Source organism: Mus caroli, unplaced genomic scaffold (genome assembly GCF_978045245.1).
Source record: "Mus caroli unplaced genomic scaffold, Mus_caroli_1 scaffold_18, whole genome shotgun sequence".
Lineage (NCBI taxonomy): Eukaryota > Metazoa > Chordata > Mammalia > Rodentia > Muridae > Mus > Mus caroli.
In genome coordinates this window covers 30,187,704-30,207,594 of record NW_028227273.1, presented here as the reverse complement: position 1 = coordinate 30,207,594, position 19,891 = coordinate 30,187,704, and the positions used below count along the sequence as shown (strand labels likewise).

Genomic DNA, 19,891 nt, shown 5'->3' with positions numbered 1-19,891 from the left:
CTTACTTTTTAATCACCCTAACTATTCTCGGTCTGTTCATGTTACATATGACGGAAAGATGCATAGTTTTGCCTGATTTGATATTGGATATCAGTCTGCTTGAGTTTCCCCCCTCTCTTGTTAGATGGTTCTTCCATGTCAGGGACTCTGTGTTCACATTTATATGTTTGTAGCCACTCATACACCATCCATCTCTTTCTCTCCCTCCCTCTTACTTTATTTATAACCTGTGTGGTTACTTTGCATGTGCCCATCTTCTGCGCTAGTGCATGGATCTCCCATCATCAACACCAGTGTGTCAGTGACTGCCAACTTGTCACCACTTCTTTTGTCTGGATTTACACACACACATGCTCAAGCACCCATGTGTACATACTTACACACTCACAGCCACGTACGCACACACACACACACACACACACACACGAGTTGTAGAGGTGCAGTATGTTGGGACGATTGCTCCATCGGGTATGATGATGACCAGGATCTTTGATGGGCAACCGTGACCGGGATGAAAGTGATGGAGAAACGAGTCATGATCAGGCTCACTCTGTGTCAGCTGTTAGCACGGTGGGTTTCTAAGTATTTCCCCATTTCACTCGTCACAGTAACCTTGCCTCTTCATTTTACTATATCTTGAAGAAATGCAATCACCTAATTCCCACAGTGGGAATTTGCCCTGTGACTCCCAGATCCTAGGAGTCACAGCACGGGTTTCTAAAGCCTGACATCTCCATAAGACCGCCTTTGTTTTTAATATCTTTCCTTTTCTAGTAACATTTTATTCTCCTAGAAAATGAGATAGAATGTAAAAGGAGTTCACATCTAGAATTTTCCATGTTAATGTATTAATGGATGTATTTCCATACAGAGTTCTGAATATTGAACTCTGTTCTTTAGATTATGTCTCACTAATTAGATTTAGAGAAGATGAATATGTTCTTGTGCTGCCGCTGTTAAGAATCACGGAAAATGAGTTCCTGTCTTTTGTTTGTTCCTAACACTCTCTGGGACCCTGGATGGGTCCGTCATTTTCCTCATTTTCACAGAGGACTTGATTACCTATATTTGTATATTTTGAGGAATAAAAATAATCAAAATAAAAAGCACTGACAAAATTATAAAGCCCCACACTAGTAGGTATTCTTTATAAATGATAAATCTTATGATTGAAAATTTTCTACATTATTTCTTAACCAGCTATCTACTAAACATTTTTCCAAGCCAGGCTATGGTACACATAGCAAGTTAAAATTGACATTTTTTTTATAGACCCTTCTTGCATTTGCTAAAATATTCTTAATTTGCATGTACCGAGGACTTTTCTACTTTAATCTTCCTTACACAGTCATAAAAATATGTCGTGTTTTAAACTGTCTCCTCCATCCTGTTATGGTTTACTACATGCAGTGCTGTAAGCACATCTTGCAAGGATTGTCTTGTTCTTTTTTGTTGATAAGTTTTCTTTTACAGCTGTAATATGCTTGAAATGTAACTCACTCTTTGTTCACCCCAAGTTTCCCCACAATGACTCTCCGTGAGCTTGCTTACGGCAGCTCTATAGCTGGGTAGGTCTTGGTGGCATGCCTACCTGCCGGAACCCACCTTTAGAGACAGATGGAGCGCTGAGCTGGCCAGGGCTCCACCCCGTCCTGACGACTGTCCTACGCAGAAGGAGTACTACACACAATACTTACTAGGCCCTGATTGTTTGGGCCATGGGAAGGACTCAGTGATTGCTGCAGGTGTCCTTATGACACGATGTCAGTTATTCCACTCAGAGGGTGAAAGAGCGCTGAAGACCTCTGTTCTCAGTGGGCTTTCCAGGACAGACCCCTCTGGGCAGTGACATTCTGGCTCCTCTATTAGTCCCCAGATTGACGCGACCATTTGAGTGGCCTTTCATTATTTTTCTCCTTGCTGAAATCCATTATTCTTCTGTTTTGTAATTTGATTGACAGGTAACAAATGAGTGCTCTTTTTTCCTGAGATGAGCTGTTCTAGTAAAGAATTGAAATAATTGCCCATGACACCAAGTCACAAAGCCCTGAGAGGCCAGACATGACTTGGTGACAGATAGTGTCTAAGGACCTAATGCTAATGTGAACAGAATTGGAGAAAAGTTATTAATAAAACAATGTCCCTATTCAATTAGGAATTACATAAAAGAGAATCAAACCCTTCCCATTTCCAGAGTATCAATAATACTCTTGTTAGTGTAGAGATAAGTATGCAGGTGATGATATGACATGATAATGAAACTTGTTCAAGTTGTTCACATACAGCAGGACTTGAAGAGCTCGTGCTTACTCTACTGCTATGATGTCCGAGCCACTATCGCACAGTCTGCACGCCTTGCCAGGTTATCAGTGTAGTTGGCAGGGTTTGTTCCAGGGTGAGATTGGTGCTAACCGTTCTCTCCTGGTAGCCTGCACAGCCCCTTCTGGTACTGTGAAAGCTATCCAAGAGGGAGGAAGCACCCATGTCATTCTACTTTGATTTTTTTCCCATGCTCTCTGACTGTTAGCTGGTGTCTTACAGAAACAGATTGCACAGAATTCTCAGAGATACACTTTTTTTTTTAAAGACCTCATGCTGAGAGTTTGGTGCTACCATTTTGTTGGTTGCTTGGCCACCAAAACATGGCAATAGCCATAGAATTTAGTTAATTTTGAGGGTCTACTTATTTAAAAGAAATATAATTCATGATTATGCATTCTCTGTATTTCACTTAAAATGTCAAATAGGAGTTTGTATGTATGTCAGATAAATTTGTCCTGTGATGTCCTTGAGCAGCATGCTGTGAATCTCTAATTATGTTAGAGAGTACTTTCTTATCCCTGCGTTTTACTCATTAATATTCTACATATTTAGTTTCTTTAATAGATTCTTGGCACAATAATTACATAATCATTCAATACAGTAGAAACATATTCTGGTCAAATACTAATTATCTACTTAAGTGAAACAAAAAAAAAACTTAGTTTGCAGCTCTACTGTACAATGTGATTTCATATGGTACAAAAGCAAATATATGCTTAAAACTGTAATTAAGTGTGAGTCATTTTTCAACTTTTCTGTAGAAAGGACTGTGCTTGGCTATTAGCTCTGTGTACTCCCGGTTCTGCTCCAGGCCTATACACTTCTTCACAGTCTAGCTTTGGATGGATGCCTCTGAAACTGTACATGTTAGTAGTAAATTGTTCATTTAGGGTGCTCTGGAGTATGTGGCCCTCAGCTCTCCCCACACTGCTCCTTAGACTCTAACGTAGTCCCTCTGATGACACAAAATCCTGGCACTGTGATTGCCCTTCTGTGTTTATGATCAGAGAAGAGCCAGAACAAAACAAAAGCTCAAGGGGGCCTCGAGAGGGTGTAAATTAGTTGTAAAGTTTGTCTGAAAAGTCTGTGATACACCTCTCTCCAGGCGAGACACTGACAGTCCTTGAAAATTGCTTCAGAGGCCAAGATGGGGCTTTAATGAGTGCTAGCATGCTTGGTGTTCTTTGTCAATATGTTTGTGGCTGGTAGCTTCTTTCATCTGCTCTTGTCCATGTGCATAGAATACCAATGAGTCAGTGAATGCAGGCTTGCAAGTGAGGTCCTTGTGTCCCGGTGCATAGACCTGGAAGGCCTACAGGGCTGGAGGCATTCTTAGAATTGATTATATCACCTGCCGTATTTTAAAATAGTATTTAAGACATAAATGTGTCTTCCGCTAAGCAATTTATATGTGAAATGGTTTATAGACTTTGTGCTTTATCATCTTTATTTCATTTTTTTCCTGTGTCCTTTGTTTTGCTCTGTTAGGGACTTTATTCCTTAATGAGTGGCTTGTAATGTGTATGAAAATGAAGGTGTGTAGGAAAACGCATGTATGGTGACTTTCAGATGTGGCTCAACAAATAGAAGCTAGCCCAGAACCACTGTGGAGCTCACGTTAATGAGGAGATGGACACAGTCTGACTAATCTGTTGATGTTTCTGCACTTAACATGTTTTTAGGAAAATAAAACATTTTAGATCATAAAAACATTCACTGGTGAATCAGTGAACAGCAGGAACCTCCATCCTTTTGGAAACACTTCTTTATTTGGAGATAATACAATGTAAATGAACTGTAATGCAAAATTGTGAGTCATGCAGATTTACCGGTCCTGTCAGGCTGCTATACAGCGTTTCTGCTACCCTGCAAGACAGCATTAGGAGAGTTAGGATAGGAAGGAGAGAAAGGATGCTAGTGCTTCCTGGAGGATTTAAATGCCAGAGATTGAGAGAAAAAGGAAAAGGAGGGCGAATGGCATCAGATACCTGCTACAAACAGTTATGTCAGAAACCACCCTGTATAATTGAAATATAGGACGATAGCTACAGTGTGCTTGTGCTGGGTGTCAAAGATTCTTCAAGATTGCAGTTCAAACTTTGTTTATACTAAGAATTGTATGTTCTTGCAGATATTGACAGAAACTGCCATTATAGTTTTAATTTTCCTTTGTTTGGCTGAGTCCCCACCAAAACTTTTTTTTCTGAGTAGTATACTTAACATAAAAATTTGGCCCTTCTTATAAGTAGATTTACTTTGAATAGACTTGTTTTTAATCCCAGAACTAAGTTTCTTGAGCATAGCAACCTGGGCCCTCTCAATAAAAAACGTGTGTGTACTGTGAGATTTGCATATATAATCATGCAAGTTACTATGTTTTACCCATCTAAAATGAGTGTCATATTTTTATTGGAAGTTAATTATGCCTAAATTGCAAAGACAAATTATGTTGTCATTTTGATTTGTTTTGTTTTGCTTTTTTAGTCAACGCAAGGCGCCAGGAAGCAGGGTGTCAGAGTACTGCTTCTTTAGGTGACTAACGTAATCCTTAGATGTCATTTGGAGCACATGGAACATGTTTACTATGCATATAAAGCGAAGCATCAGCAGACTCGTCTTAGGACATGCTTCTCTTGCTGCGTGTATGGTGTAGTGTGTAGTCTGTTTCTTTGAGGGTTCTCTCAGGATGGCCCTTTTCGTTCTTCCCAGAGAATTTTTTTGGGGGGTGGGTGGTGTTGCTTGCTTGGTTGAAATTTGTTTTTTAAGGCAGAGTTTCTCACTGTAACCCTGACTGTCCTGAAATTTCCTCTGTAGACCAGGCTGGCCTCAAACTCAGAGAGCCATCTGCCTCTACCCCCTAAGCACTGTGACTGAAGGTGTGTGCTACCCTGCATGGCTTCCCCATGTATTTTCTATGGCTGGAAACTGAAGCCTTAGGAAGTGTCAGAGAAACAATAGTATTTTGAGATTGCAGTATTGACACAGCTGCCTCTGCAGGTACCTCGTGGTCTACAATCCCTTTGAACAAGAACGGCATTCAGTGGTGTCCATCCGGGTAAACTCCGCCACAGTGAAAGTGCTGTCTGATTCGGGAAAACCGGTGGAGGTTCAAGTCAGTGCAGTCTGGAACGACATGAGGACAATTTCACAAGCAGCCTATGAGGTATGTGATGGCCATCGGCTTCTGTAACACACTGTGCAACGGATGGGAGAAAAAAGAAAACAGGATTCATAACATTTACCTGCATAATAACCCACAACACAGCCATTGAGCTATCATGGGGTGAAGTCTAATACCAGAGGATGTAACTGGGTGGCTAAGTGATACAAGGAAAAATAGTAATATTTTTAAAAGGTAATATTTTACTAGTGGAATATGTGTATCCTTTTAAGTATGCATATTTTAACTGGATTCTAAAATAATAAACTAATAAATTTTAGAATTTTCATGTTTAACTCAATGATAATTACACACATAGAACTGAGATAAATGGCACTGTTCTTAATAATAATGTTGGTTAGTTGACATTTTTAAAATAATGATAGTGACTTAATACATCCTAGGAGAGAGACTTTAACTAAGATCATTAAAATATCTTTTTTTTTTTTGAGATTTAATTATCAAACACTGGACTGAATCAATAGAGAATCTCTCCATCTCTCTCTCCCTCTCCGTTTCTCTCTCTTTCTCTGTGTTGTGTCTCTGTGTTTCTCTGTGTATGGTCTCTTTGTGTATGTGCATGCACGCGCGTGTGTGTGTGTGTGTGTGTGTGTGTGTGTGTGTGTGTGTGTCTTAGATAAGCAGTTTTTAAACGAACCCCATATCACTAGAGATGTTAAGCATTTGGAGTCCTGAGGTTATGTAAAGAGTTATTGAAACACAGTAATAAACTGGCAACTTAAGAGGGAGTTATGTCTGCTGTTTAAAAATTCCTGCGGATGCATCTCAGATAATCATTGTCCTGCAAATATAAATGGGAAGTAAAGTCCAAACTCAGGTCAAATTTTACAGGCAGCAGCCCATCTCGAAAGTGAAGCAAGCAGCTCTTGGAAGACAGGAGCCAGATCACACTGTGCCTCCTTCAGGCCTTGCTCAGTATCTGCTAGCTCCAAGATAGCACTGATGGCTGGTAGTGACTAAACTCAGTTTTGTCTTAGCTATACAGCTGTGTTTATCCTTTTAACATCCTGAAGTATAACTTTACAAAAGGATTTCTGAAAATTAGGAAGAAAAACATGATTTACCTTAAGCCCTACCCTGCCTGGACTGTTTCTCCCTCCCAACCTCTGTTGAGAACACTGTGGGACATTTGGAGGATGGTCATATAGTTTCATAGGGAGAATGCAAACATGGACGCCTTTGAAGCCTTCCAACCTGGGGTGATTGGATTCCTGGCTGGACTGAGGCTTGAACAACCTCACTAAGTTACTGGAGCATTTGTAGAGTAACAGTATGTCCTCCTTCTAAGATTGATGGTCTTACCACAAGTGTAAATGTCTTACCTTCCGTAGATAACTTTTCTATATGATCCCTTTTGCTGTCTTGAAAGGTCTCTTTTCTAGCTCATATACCACCACTGGGACTGAAAGTGTTTAAGATCTTAGAGTCACAAAGTTCAAGCTCACACTTGGCTGATTATGTCCTATATAATAATGATGGACTAGCAGAAAATGGAATATTCCACGTGAAGAACATGGCGGATGCTGGAGATGCCATAACAATAGAGAACTCCTTCCTGGCGATTTGGTTTGACCGATCTGGGCTGATGGAGGTATGTTTGATTAGTTGTGACAGCCGTAAATCTCACTGCGTTTACTCTGTGTCCATGACAGCGCAGAGGGGGAGGGCCCTCTTAGGTAGGAGGGCGGCAGCAGAGCTCTGGGAGACAGGGTTGATCTGCTTCTGCCTACTTCTGTGGCCACCTGCTGTCACAGCACGGTGGCCAGCAGTGCTGCTTGCCCATTAGCTAAGTGTGGTGGATGAAAGTGTTTATCGAAGCTGTGGAAGCAGTTCAACAGAATAAAAGACCTGTCTGGTATCATGCAAAGTGAGGTTTGTTTTTTTTTTTTTTTTTTTACATTTTAATTCTGATTTTTAGTTCACTTTTACTGTGTTTTAAAAACAAATTGACCCACGCCTATTGGCAGTTACACTGTGTCTCCTTCTGCAGAAGATTTGAGCAGAGGTCTAAGTTCTTTATTCCTTGCTAAAGTATAGGGCAGTGCTTTGTTCCAACTTCAAGGCTTTAAAATCTGAGGTCAACTATGAAATGTTGATGCTAACCAAATATTTCTTACCTGATGGGCCTACTTCAGCATTTTTAGTCTCACTCCAACTCCTCAGTTTCTTTTCTGAGATAGGATGAGACTATGTAGCCCAGGCTTGCCTTGAACTCATTATTAAGCCTAGGCTGCCCTTAAACTTAGCCCTTCCACTGTAGCCTTTCAATTTACATGAGCATTTAAACTTTTTTTATGTGAATGCATGTTTTCCTTTCATGCATATATGCACCTGGATGCCTGGTGTCTTAGACGGATAAAAAGACATCTGGTTCCCAAAAACTGGGGTCGTCAGTGGTAGTGAGCTGCCAAATGGGCACTGGGAACACCCAAGTCCTCTGCAAGAGCAGCAACTGGGCTTAACTCCAGGGCCATCTCTCTGGCCTTCCTCGAGCATTTTTAACCAACCCAGGTAGATTTTATTGTCCTTTTACTGTTTTCTTTCTTCTTTTTTCTTTTCTTTTATCTTTTTCTCTTTTTCTTTTCTTTTCTTTTTTTTTTTTTTGAGCCTATTCACAGTCCTGTTTTCAGTTTTGTCTTACTGCCTCTACATATCTTGGCTTTCATTCTCAACTCCATCTGGTGGCACTTTAGTAATAAGTCGCTGTTTGTTTATCCTATTCTGTGATCCTCAGAAAGTGAGAAGGAAAGAAGACAATACACAGCATGACCTGAAGGTCCAGTTCCTGTGGTACGGAACCACCAACAAAAGGGACAAGAGCGGTGCCTACCTCTTCCTGCCTGACGGGCAGGGCCAGGTGAGTGCTGCCACAGAGACCCATACTATGCATGTGTACTGGAACTGCCAGAGACACAGGTGCTGTGGCATGCGCCGTGGTGAGATGTCTCCCTAGTTTATCCTTGGACAGGGATCAGCTCTGGACTGTTTAATTGTATTTACCCATATTAAAGGTTGGCAGTTTGTACTGGAAAGTTAGATGTGTCAGAGCTGGAATTCACATAGGAAGATACAAAGGATGTGCGTTCTCCATGAAGAAAGTGAGTCTTCTCAACGTGGCTCACGGGGATGTACAGCGACCCGACATACTTAGCCTTGTCGGGAAACCTGTTCACTGGATTGCCTCTCTCTATTCTTTAGGGATTTAATAAACAGTTGTCCCTACTCCTGACTATAGAAGCAATACACACAGTCTGGCACATTTTGAAAATGTAGCGAATGTGAGGAAACTGATTTACAGTAGTCTACGGTCCGTGAACATCACTGCCCACATCCGGACACAATTTTCTCTTCTTTGAGCATCTCCACATTTGAGCACACCCCCATTTTGAGTTTTGTCTTACTACCTTTACAAGTGCTGGCTTGGGATTCCAATAAATAACTATATGGACAATAGAAGAATATAGATTAGAAATGTTTGTGAGGAGAATATTTGTAGATTATCTAAGGCCAATCAAATTGTAAGCATTTGCAAATACAGGCTCTATAATTTCATGTAAGAAGAAAAATCTTGCCTTATATCCATTGTTCATATCCTGTGTATTCTGATAAGTTATTAGATTTTCATGTCAGGTTATGAATATTGAACTGTATGAATTTGTCATTTTGTACAATATTCCTAAATTCTTCTTGGGAAAGTTGAGAAACCAATGTGTTTCTGCTGAAACTGTCCTTTCCTCTTCAGCCATATGTTTCCCTAAGACCGCCCTTTGTCAGAGTGACACGTGGAAGGATCTACTCAGATGTGACCTGCTTCCTCGAACACGTTACTCACAAAGTCCGCCTGTACAACATTCAGGGTAAGAGAGCAGCGTAGCCATCAGACACACAGGCTTGCTGGTGAAGTCACACTTTTCTTCTGTCTTTCTTCCTGAACTATGAGTTGTTTAGAGACAGTGTAATCTTTTAAAATTGACTCTGTACCTGCAGCCTGACTTCCGATGTCATGTTTGCCTTCAGATGGTGGGAATGGTGAAGCCTTCTCATCTGCTAAGTTGGCATTCATCTTTCTGCATCTCCTCCTTCTTCATTAGCAGCTGACTTAGTCATGAGATTATCAGCCATAAACCTTATGTTGAAGACCTGGAAGCAATCTAGTATTTAGGTGTGGGTTTATAAAATAGAATATTAGCATAGTTACTAAGTAACCCGTGACTCCGGTAGCTTCAACCATCTCAGAAAAGTCTTTATAGATTCCCCACTTGCATGTCCTGATGTTCCTAGGCTGAAACAAACCGGGGAGGAGAACGTTACACCCTTGACTTTTCATGCGGGTAGGAATACAGACTTTCCCCAGCTGACCCCGACTGCTGACGAGCGTGGATTGTTTTTAGGTCATAGGGGAAAGGCATGCTCACAGAATTTCTTAGCTACCCATTGTTCAATTTCTCGATTTCACAGTCTAAACTTAATCTTGCTTTTATTGAATGATGTCGACTCATGTTTTGCTAGTTTTGCCTTTTTTCTCTGTTAGGAGTCATGGTCAGTTTTTTCTCCCCAGAGCTCTTGGGAGTAATCAAGCCACTTCCCAATCAATCCATGGAAGTCCCCTAGAGATGGAAAAATAACACTAGGCATGATTCTGGGCCCAACGTGACTTCCATGTGACAGAATGACCTTTCACCACAGGAAAGCCTATAATTATGAAATAGTTTCTCCCTCCCCTCCCCCATTTTGAGTTTCCCAAAACCTCCATAAGTCAGAACCATGGGGTGGGGGTGGGGTCACTTTGGTCATTTTTAGTTATTCACTCCTGGAAGCTTTGACATCACATTTTCAACTACTGCCAGCTACTTCCTATTATAGGTGAGAAATAATATCATGCATAAAAGTGTTTGTGTGGCTTTTGCTTTATAACTTATACACTTAGATACTTAGACACTTATAACTATAACCCAAGTTACTTGAGAGACTGAGTCAGGGGGATTGCTACTTTAAACCAAGGCCTGGTCTCAAAGAAAGAAAAGCAACCTAGGGCTGGACTGGGTAGTAGAATGGTGACTAGCACGTGTCAGTCCTCAGGCTTGCCTTCTCTGAGGAAATACAGATTATTAGCATTATCAACTGTATAAAGGAAAGGCTTCATGATGAAATCCCCCTCCTCCTATAATGTACCTTAATCAGATTCATCCCCTCTAGGTCTCCGTGTCCCCTCTTTTCCTTCCACAAGACCTATGTGCCGTTCCCCCTTACTTGTATTAGTAGACAAGGCATTTCAAAATAGTTACTGGAACGTTGCCTCTGAAAAGTCTAACCTCATTGAAACACACACATTTCCTTAGTTGCTTTGGTCTTATTTAGCCCTTCACATCTATGCCACAGATTTCCTGAGCTCCCCTTCACATCTACGCCACAGATCTCCTGAGCTCACCCTGGGTTCTCCAGGGCCTGTGAAGTCCTGTTTCGGGATGGCCTGCATAACGTAGATACTTCTCTCCTGCTGCTGGTGGCTGTGGTTTTGCCTGCTGTCATAGACCAGCAGCTGATTTGGAAAGTAATCCGCTCTGACGTGCCTGCTTCCTTCTGCCAAGAAACTGTGCTGTCACAACTAAGTGGTTGTCATCTTTCCCGTACCTTTCCTGTATCCTTCTCCTGGCTGCAGCTCTGTCCAGCCTGACTGGCAGCTTGGCAGGAGGAGCTGGGGGGGCCTGTGAGGTTCAACTGGCAGCTGCTGGCTCTCTGTCCATTTCCATTTGCTGGCTCAAGCTCTCTCTGTTCTCTGCTGTATTCTGTCCTTTTATTTCCTAGTATTTCCTTCCTGGATTGTGCTCTCTCTCCTCCTCGTTTTGGTTCAGGTGTACAGCTTTTGGCAATGCCGCCAAAGGGCAGGTTCCTCTCATTAACAGACTGACAGCCTTGCACGTCAGCAGCCGCTTGGGTCTGGTTCTTGACCTAGGCGTACCTTTTCTTAGCATTCATAATCTATTCTCTGTAGTTGCTACATAAGTATTTCCAAATCTAGGAGTATAATTTCTTACCAGTGTTTGAAATCTCTGGAAGTCTGGCCTCTAGGGAATGGAGGTAGTCTTAAACTTTAGTTAGTTTTCTGAATAGGGCACAAACAATATTGACATAGTTTTTTGCTGTTGTTTTTTTTTTTTTTTTTTTTTTTTTTCAATGCAAACTCTGTATTGCATCTGGACTTCTCAGTGGGTAGAATAAACTTGGGATGACACGTTTTTGTGCCAGTATTAAATTGTAGAAGTTCAAAATGACAGGTGGGGTAATGTGAAGTTAGCTGAGAGTGCTTTTCTGGATGAACTTTCTTCTGGTTGTCTGGGTTAACCCCAAAATCAGCATGGAGAGACTTGAAGTGACAGATAAGCCTCATGCTCTTTCTAGCCCTGAGCATTGCCGCTTGTTTGTTTTATCCTAACATGGAAGGGGCTGCATAGGAGCTGAGACACCTGGATCATCAGAAAGGCTTTTTTCTAAACCATATCACCTCCCACATCTCAGGTTGACCTCCTTCCAGTAAGCATGCCTCTCAGAAGAGATTAGCCACACACAGGAGAGACCTAGCCTTTCTTTTCCCCTTGGTCTCTATGTCCCGCTCCCGTCTGACTTGCTCTTCCATGTCTTCAAGGACTCTTCATGTGGATTTGATCCACTGAGGTTCTCATGAAGTCACTCAAAGCTTGAGGTAGGAGTGTGGAGTCTTCAAATGGATGATATTTGGGGTTTAAAATATGATGGAGTTTCTAGATTTTTAGAAACATCCAAGAATTCTTGACTATGCCACAGACTGGCTTACCGAATAAACAGGTATTTAGATGGCTACATGCTCAGTCAACAGGTCAGCTTCTGATGGAGCATGAGACCTACAGGCAGTGTGTATGTTTCTGTGCATTGACACTTATAGCTAATATTTCTTAAAATAACCAAATACACCTCAAATTTAAACTTCTGAGCTGTTTCTATGTCCAGGCTAATTCCCTGCCCTCTCCAGCGTGTCCAGTGTTTACTGGATGAGTGTTAATGAATGAAGCCTGTTTGCTATTGGTATCGAGTTTCTTTTTCAGTTAGATTTGTATCGACATTTTATTTTTTAATATTTATTTTAAGTTTTCTGTGCACACATATACACATGGGTACTGGTGTTTGCAGAGGCCAGAAGAAGGCGTTGGCTCCCTGGGACCTGGTGTCACAGGATAGGAACAACACTCGGGTCCTTGCAAGAGCAGTACATTCTCTTCAGCATTGAACAGTATCCCTAACCCCTTTATTAAGATTTTAAGTTAGCATACAAAGTAATGGCTTTCCTTATGACATTTCATACAAGGACCAAATTTATGAGACAGGAAGTAATGGGATTATTAATATTGTTTCCTTATTTACATGTCACTATATTATGTTGTTATCTGTTAGTTTTACAACATATTTTATTATTGTTTTGCAACATTGACAAATAGGAAGAGAATTAATATTACAGATTGTCTCTTAATTGATAGTCTGTGTTCAATATTCAGTTTAATGAACTAGTCTTTTTCCCACTATGCAGAGCTGACCAAGTATCCTCTCAGTTCTTGGTGTGTCTCCCACCTGCATTTTGCCTAATGTAACTTCTGTCAAGAATGTAAATCAGGCACTTCCCAGATTTCACAGGCCAATTGGTCATTACTGATTGACTGTGAGACCAGCTGGGTGGCGAGCCTTGGTCCAGCCACCTGCTGTACTGAATTCTGCTTTCTCTGTTTACACCTGCCACAGAGTTGCAAACTAACTAGTTCAGTTGAAGGCTCACTGTTTCTCAAAGTCACTTAGCTATTCACAAACACCATATTTAAGGGCTTGAGAAATGGCTCACCAAATAAGAGCAGTGGCTGTTCTTGCAAAGGACCCAAGTTCAATGACCAACACTCACGTGGTGGCTCCTAAGCATCCCTAACTCCTGTTGGAAGGAATCTCTTGTCACCTCCTCAGGCACTGCATGCCTGTGGCAGGCAGACAGGCAGACAGACAGACAGCCCTCCCCCCCTCCCCATACACACACACACAAACTAAAAATCTAAATTTTAAGAAAAGCAAATATGTTTGTCTTTTCGTTATCTCTCACAGATCACATTCAGAAGGGTTCTGGAATAAATCTCAAAGGAAATCATTTGCTCATGAACTTTGAAAAATCAAGATCATAGTTGCTTCAGCAATGTCTGGAGAAATTCTTTGATTTTTTTTTTTTTTTTTTGGTCAGGTTGACTAAGAAATCCATTTATAACTCACACAATTTAATCTGATACCCTGGGAACCATTTGGAATCATCTTCTAAAAGATTAGTTTGTAGGAAAATGACATTTTCTCTGCTGATAAAACATGGACAAGGGAATAGGAATTAATTTTTCTTTTCATTAGGTTGGTGTTTGACGCTTCCTCGTGTTCTCCATCTGTAGGAAATAACATATGAAATGAGCATGTGTCGTGCTTTAAACTGAGTATCTCCTAAAGGAGCGCCATAGCGCTCAGCCAGCCGCACCGCCAGCTAAAAGGCCACTTCTTCTTCACGCTTGTATTTATTAGACTTTTTTAATGCCCAACTCTCTGACATCAACCGCACTTTGAAAAATTAGGTTGCCATGGGTTACCAGCACATCATGTATGTTTTCACTGGCAAAAGGTTTAGGTCCCAAATCCATTAAATGTCCTCCATCCAGTTCCCCGCTGCCTGGAGGCTTTTTTTTTTTTTTTTGGACAGGTGCTTGTGAATGAGTGAGAATGTGTGTGGGAGCCATGTTTCAGCCTTAGGAGAAATATCTAAAGTGCAGTATTTGTATTATCTTTCAACAACATATTATAACAGTACTACACATGTGTAATGGATCTTTCTAAAAGAAAGCAAACGGCCTGGGGCAAACATGTAATGAACTGCTGACCAAACACGGAAGGAAAGACTCCTAAGACCCCGAAGACCGAGGAGTATCCCTGGACGGCTGTAGCCAGCAAGCAGAGTTCTCGGGTTCTCTCTGTGCAGCTCTGAGGATGTTATAGAAAGCCCAGGGGGCTCATCATGACGCTTGCCTTTTAGAGGCTCAGATGTCCTTCCCCTGGTAAAATGTGGGAGGTGGTCCCCTGGTAAAATGAAGATGAGGGAGCCTAGTCTTAGTGTAAATCCTTTCTGTGACCTCTCTGAAAGCTACATAACCTTTTGGATTTATCCTTTAAGTTCCTGGTAACTCTGTTTCTTAATCAGTAGAAAGAGCAGAGGGCCAACTGTGAATAACCATCAGAGAGTCCGCATATGAGATCTCTGTGCTTGTCTGCTTATTCTAAAGTTGTCTGCTAAGGATGCTTGAGTCGGGGACCTCCAGCCCTGGGGTCCACCCCTTTGTAGCCAAGATTGCAGAGCTTCACCGAAGTTGTTTTATTATATTTCTATAAAAAGATTCATGAGAATGTTGAAATGGCCTACAATCAATCTCCTGTTTTCCCCCAGAGCTATATTCTATATTTAGTATAAGAGTAAGAATCATTAAGTTACAGCTAAGAAGACCTAGGTAATTAAAACATTTTTGGAATATAATGTGTAATTGCCTACTAAGGACTTTTTCTTCTTAATTGGAACTTTTAAAAATTGAAATAAGTCACTATGTATGGAACTTGATCATTCCCTTCAGGCATGCATGAGAAGTTATTTTAAGGGCCCATAAGTACATTCTGGTTACACCAATTCAGACTCAGGCTGTCAGCTTGGTTGTAGCTGCTGCATCAGACACTACTCCCTAACAGAGAAAGGACAATGACATCTCTGGTGAGTGTGTGCTTTGCTGAACTCTGATACTTGGTCCCAGGATCGGAAGCACATAGAAGTGTGCATGAGCAATTCCTAGCTCTGACTCTGCAATGGGGACAGTTGCAGATTCCACATCAGGGGCTTTAGTGGGGATAATTAAGCTACAGGACAGGAAGCCAGGTGACTTGTTAAGTGTCTTATTCGTTTAAGAGACTGAGTAGGCCAGATAAATTATATAATTTGCATTTAAAATATAAAAATGGCCAAAGACTGGTCACTGGAGTTAAGAGAGGTGGAAGCTTTGATGTGGGGAGAGTTTTAGGGTGCTAGGTCTTGGCAAAACATCGAATTGGGCAGAAAGAAAGGAAAAGAAAAGGGAAGTTGGTTAGATCAAACCTTGTTTCCTAGATAAAGGACTGTGTGTCTCCTATGTATTTTCTAAATTGACATGTATTTTTATTTGTATGTTTAAATAATGGCAAAGTACGTCACTGTGGTTAACAGTGACAAAGATGGCAATTCATTGCACAGTCATGAATTTTTAAGCGGCTGTACAAACTGTTCCCTGGCAGTCCTCACTTCCTTATCTTCATTTTCTTCCTCTTGTCATATTTGTATTCTGTGTCCCCACAAGATATGTCCTAATACTGCACTTTGCTGCTCAAGAGTCTTATTTGTTGGGTGACTTTTCGTGACTTCTCTGAGACTGTAATCCTATCCGTTGAGCATATCTGTGTGCACATATGTTTAAAGTTTAAGAACTCATTCTGTGGCTCTAAGTGTTAATGTCTTTCTGCATTGCGTTATTAAGACAATGTAAATAATACATTACAGTTTTGAGAATTTGTTTTAGAAACTTTAAGGGAAATGTTTCTCTCAGCGAACTGTTACCCTTTTGTTTTCATAAGTACCAAATTCGAAGGTGCATTACTCATATGGATTAGAAGCTGTAATGGAAACAAGATTATAGGGCTATCATTTAATATAGGACTCCTTCTGAGTTAGGCACTGTATGTCACAAAATGACCATCAAGCTTTTTTTCTTTTTTTTTTTTTTTGGTTAATTATTTTATCACATTACCTGATTGGGCATCCCTTCAATTTTGTCAAAGGCAAACAGTTGAAAACTATGTTTGACAGAAGTATTTGATGATCGTTTACAAATCGAATCAGACACCGGTATCTCAAATTATATTTGCTTAGCACCCATATAAGTGGGAATGGGTGAGAAGTGAGCTTCCATCCCACACTACCTATTCTCCTTCTCCCCTCCTCCCTTCCCCCTCCTCCCTCCCCCTCCCTTCTTTGTGCCTCCTTCTAATTGTGTTGGGAGAAGAACTATACAGAGTGGTAGAAAGGTTTATAGACGGTTTATAGATGTGTGGTTCCATGGCAGGATTGTTTTGGACAGATGAACATAGAATGACTTATGAACTCCCTGCTTCTTTGGAGGGAGCATGTCTGAGGACTGAACAGAAGTGGGTTGAGAGTACACCTCAGGACCCAGTGGGAGCAGCTCTCTGCTCTTCTGCCTTTAGCCAGGACAAGTCGTGGGCATGGGGAAAGTGCCAAGGAGACTGGGAGACGAGCTCCTGTATTGTCTTCCCAGGCCAGGGCTCTGCCTCTTGACTGTCTTGTGCTGCTGCCGGTTTGAAGACTGGAGCTGTTTGATGTGTTATGTTCCTTCCCAAACCTGTTGATTCATGAACTCGTTGTTTTCTTTTGGAAAAGCAGCTTCTGGGGGGTGAGGGGTGGGGGTGGTCCTCTTTTAAACCTTCTTCAAATTCATCATTCTTTATTGATCCCATCTTAACCAACATTTTGCACTTTACCCCCTTACGAAGTACTTGCTTCTGCACTTCTGTTGCCCTGGTGGCCTGGTTTTTCCCTGGGCCATTCCTCCTAGGCTCTCATGCCTGCAGTTACTGGGATGCATCTGGGTCAGGGTTTGTGCCTGGGAAAGAACTGCAGACTGTCTGAACCCCACACCCTATCCTCTCCTCCTGTCCCACCTGCAGGCCCTTCTCTCCTTCCTGATAGCCTCTTCCTGCTCCCCATTAACATGTGCTCTGGTACCCCCTCTCTGTGTATTCTGCTCCCCCATAAAGTCTTTTCTTCTTTATTTCATAGCCCCTTCTAGAATCTTAACCTGTCACTCATCTAGAAACCACATAAAGAGAAAATGTGGCATTTCTCTTTCTGGCTTATTTCATTTACCACAATGACTTACAGGTTCACCCATTTTCATGTAAATTCTATGAATTTTTTTCCTCTTTCTTAATTTTTCAAATAAATTAATAAAATTCCATTGTCAATCGATCACATTTTCTTTCTCCATTCATCCACTGATAAGTATCTAGCCTGGTTCCATTTCTTATCCTTTGTGCCTAGTGTAACACTACGTATGGACACACGTCTCTCTCTCATAGCAAGTTTGGTTGTTTTATAGATAGATAGATAGATAGATAGATAGATAGATAGATAGATAGATTGATAGATAGTTTTGGTGATTTAAGTTCAAAATATTCTAAAATTTTTTTCAGGGAAATATTTTAAGTCCAAAGACTTATCTTCCCAGCAGCTGCTGTAGCCATGCTTCTTCTGTATGTAATTGCTCAGTCCTTCTCAGTGCAGACAGAGATGAAGAGGAAGTGGGGATAGAGACAGTCACAGTAGAAGGCCACAGTGTTTCCTGAGCCTTGGGGAGGTGGGGTGATATAGATGTCCTGTCATTGGGTGAGCACTCAATCACTTATGATCCAGTCAGCACTTTGAAGAGTTATATGTCTCTGCATCAACCCTGACCCACTGCAATCAAAAGCTGCTCTGATCACCACTGAGAGCAGCACAGATCTGTGGACATTAACACAAATGTTTAGAAGTCAGTTTCACCAAAATCTTGCTGGCATATGCAATAGTGTCTGGGTTTGGTGGCTGATTATGGGATTTTGATGAAGGGACCCTGGTATAGCTGTCTCATATGAGGCTCTGCCAGTGCCTGGCAAATACAGAAGTGGATGCTCACAGTCATCTATAAGATGGAACACAGGACCCCCAATGGAGAAGCTAGAGAAAGCACCCAAGGAGCTGAAGGGGTGGAACAACAATATGAACTAACCAGTACCCCCAGAGCTCGTGTCTCTAGCTGCATATGTAGCAGAAGATGGTCTAGTCGGCCATCACTGGAAAGAGAGGCCCCTTGGTATTGCAAACTTTATATGCCCCAGTACAGGGGAATGCCAGGGCCAAGAAGCAGGAGTTGGTGGGTTGGGGAGCAGGGCAGGGGGAGGGTATAGGGAACTTTCGGGATAGCATTTGAAATTTGAAATGTATATAAAGAAAATATCTAATAAAAAAAAAAAGGTTGCCTGCCTCCAGCCACCAGATAAATAAAGGATTATTTAAAAAAAAAAAAAAGTCAGTTTCACATGACAGTATAGCACAACAATAGCCTAGATCTAGGGCCCATGGGCTCCCTTACTATGATCTTTGACTATGTTTATAGCATCAGGTGTGCATGTCCTTCTGTGGCAATCCCAAATCTAATCAAAAGAGTGGTTAGTGTTCTGATTTTCCATCAATGTCAACATGCACAGCTAGGTCATTGGAGAGAAGTCTCAATCGAAGAATTACCTAGGTCAGACTGGTATGCGAGCATGCCTGAATTAGTGATATTGAAGCCCACTGTGGGTGGCACCATTCCTCAGGCAGGTTGTCCTTGTTTGTGGGTGTACGCATGCGTGTGTGTGCATGTCCCTCAGTGGTGGGTTGTACCTGCAGGTATAATATAAAATAAACTCTTTGCTGGAAGTCACAGTTGGTCAGAGTATTTTACCACCTCAACAGAAAAGTAATCAGAGCACCACCATGAATAGTCTTATCACTAATGTACCAGTGGGCACATCTTGCCTGCTTGTCAGTATTGTAACATGTGGGGGTCACCACTAGCTAAGATGATTGATGTCTGTTCTCTCTCAGACACCTGTATAGCACCTTCCAGTACTATGAAAGTGAGGCCTAGCAGGGAGAGTTTCCTGGTCAGTTTAAGATCAATTTCTCTGTATCCTGAAGTGAAAGTCTGTAGTGTCCAGTAATCTATGATGGGCAACCAAGAGCAATGGCAGCATCTCCCATAATAAACTATCCCTCAGTCCCCCAATTCTGGTTTCCTGGTTTTCACATGTACTTCAGGTTAAATACACAGATGCGCACCTAAACAAACAATAGATTTGAAGCTGTGGACCACACAGGAGAGGACGTGTGACCTTTTTTCTAGTTGGGTACAAGCCAGATGCCCTCATCCTTTCTTGACCTAATCAAAAGGTGAGGGCCACTTATAGGATTCTGGATTCTTTCTGGGAAGTGTTCAAGGATCTCTTGCCTTTTGTTTGTTTGTTTGTTTGTTTGTTTTTTTCAAGACACGGTTTCTCTGTATAGCCCTGTCTATCCTGGAACTCACACTGTAGACCAGGCTGGCCTCAAAGTCAGAAATCCACCTGCCTCTGCCTCCCGAGTGCTGGGTGGGATTAAAGGTGTGCTTTCCTCTCATTAGATTTCCTCTGATTGGATGTGGCAAAGTACTATGTGATTTTTGCAGAATCTGTCCC

General features: G+C 41.6%; 1 protein-coding gene across 1 annotated transcript in view; it reads left to right on the top strand.

Annotated features, from left to right (window-relative positions):
- Man2a1 (mannosidase alpha class 2A member 1) overlaps window positions 1-19,891 on the top strand; it is a 157,551-nt gene that overhangs the window by 106,990 nt on the left and 30,670 nt on the right. Inside the window, exons 13-16 of the mRNA XM_021185720.3 lie at window positions 5,320-5,485; window positions 6,873-7,094; window positions 8,238-8,360; window positions 9,246-9,360. Coding sequence (XP_021041379.2) covers window positions 5,320-5,485; window positions 6,873-7,094; window positions 8,238-8,360; window positions 9,246-9,360 — 626 coding nt within the window. The remainder of the gene's footprint in view (window positions 1-5,319; window positions 5,486-6,872; window positions 7,095-8,237; window positions 8,361-9,245; window positions 9,361-19,891) is intronic.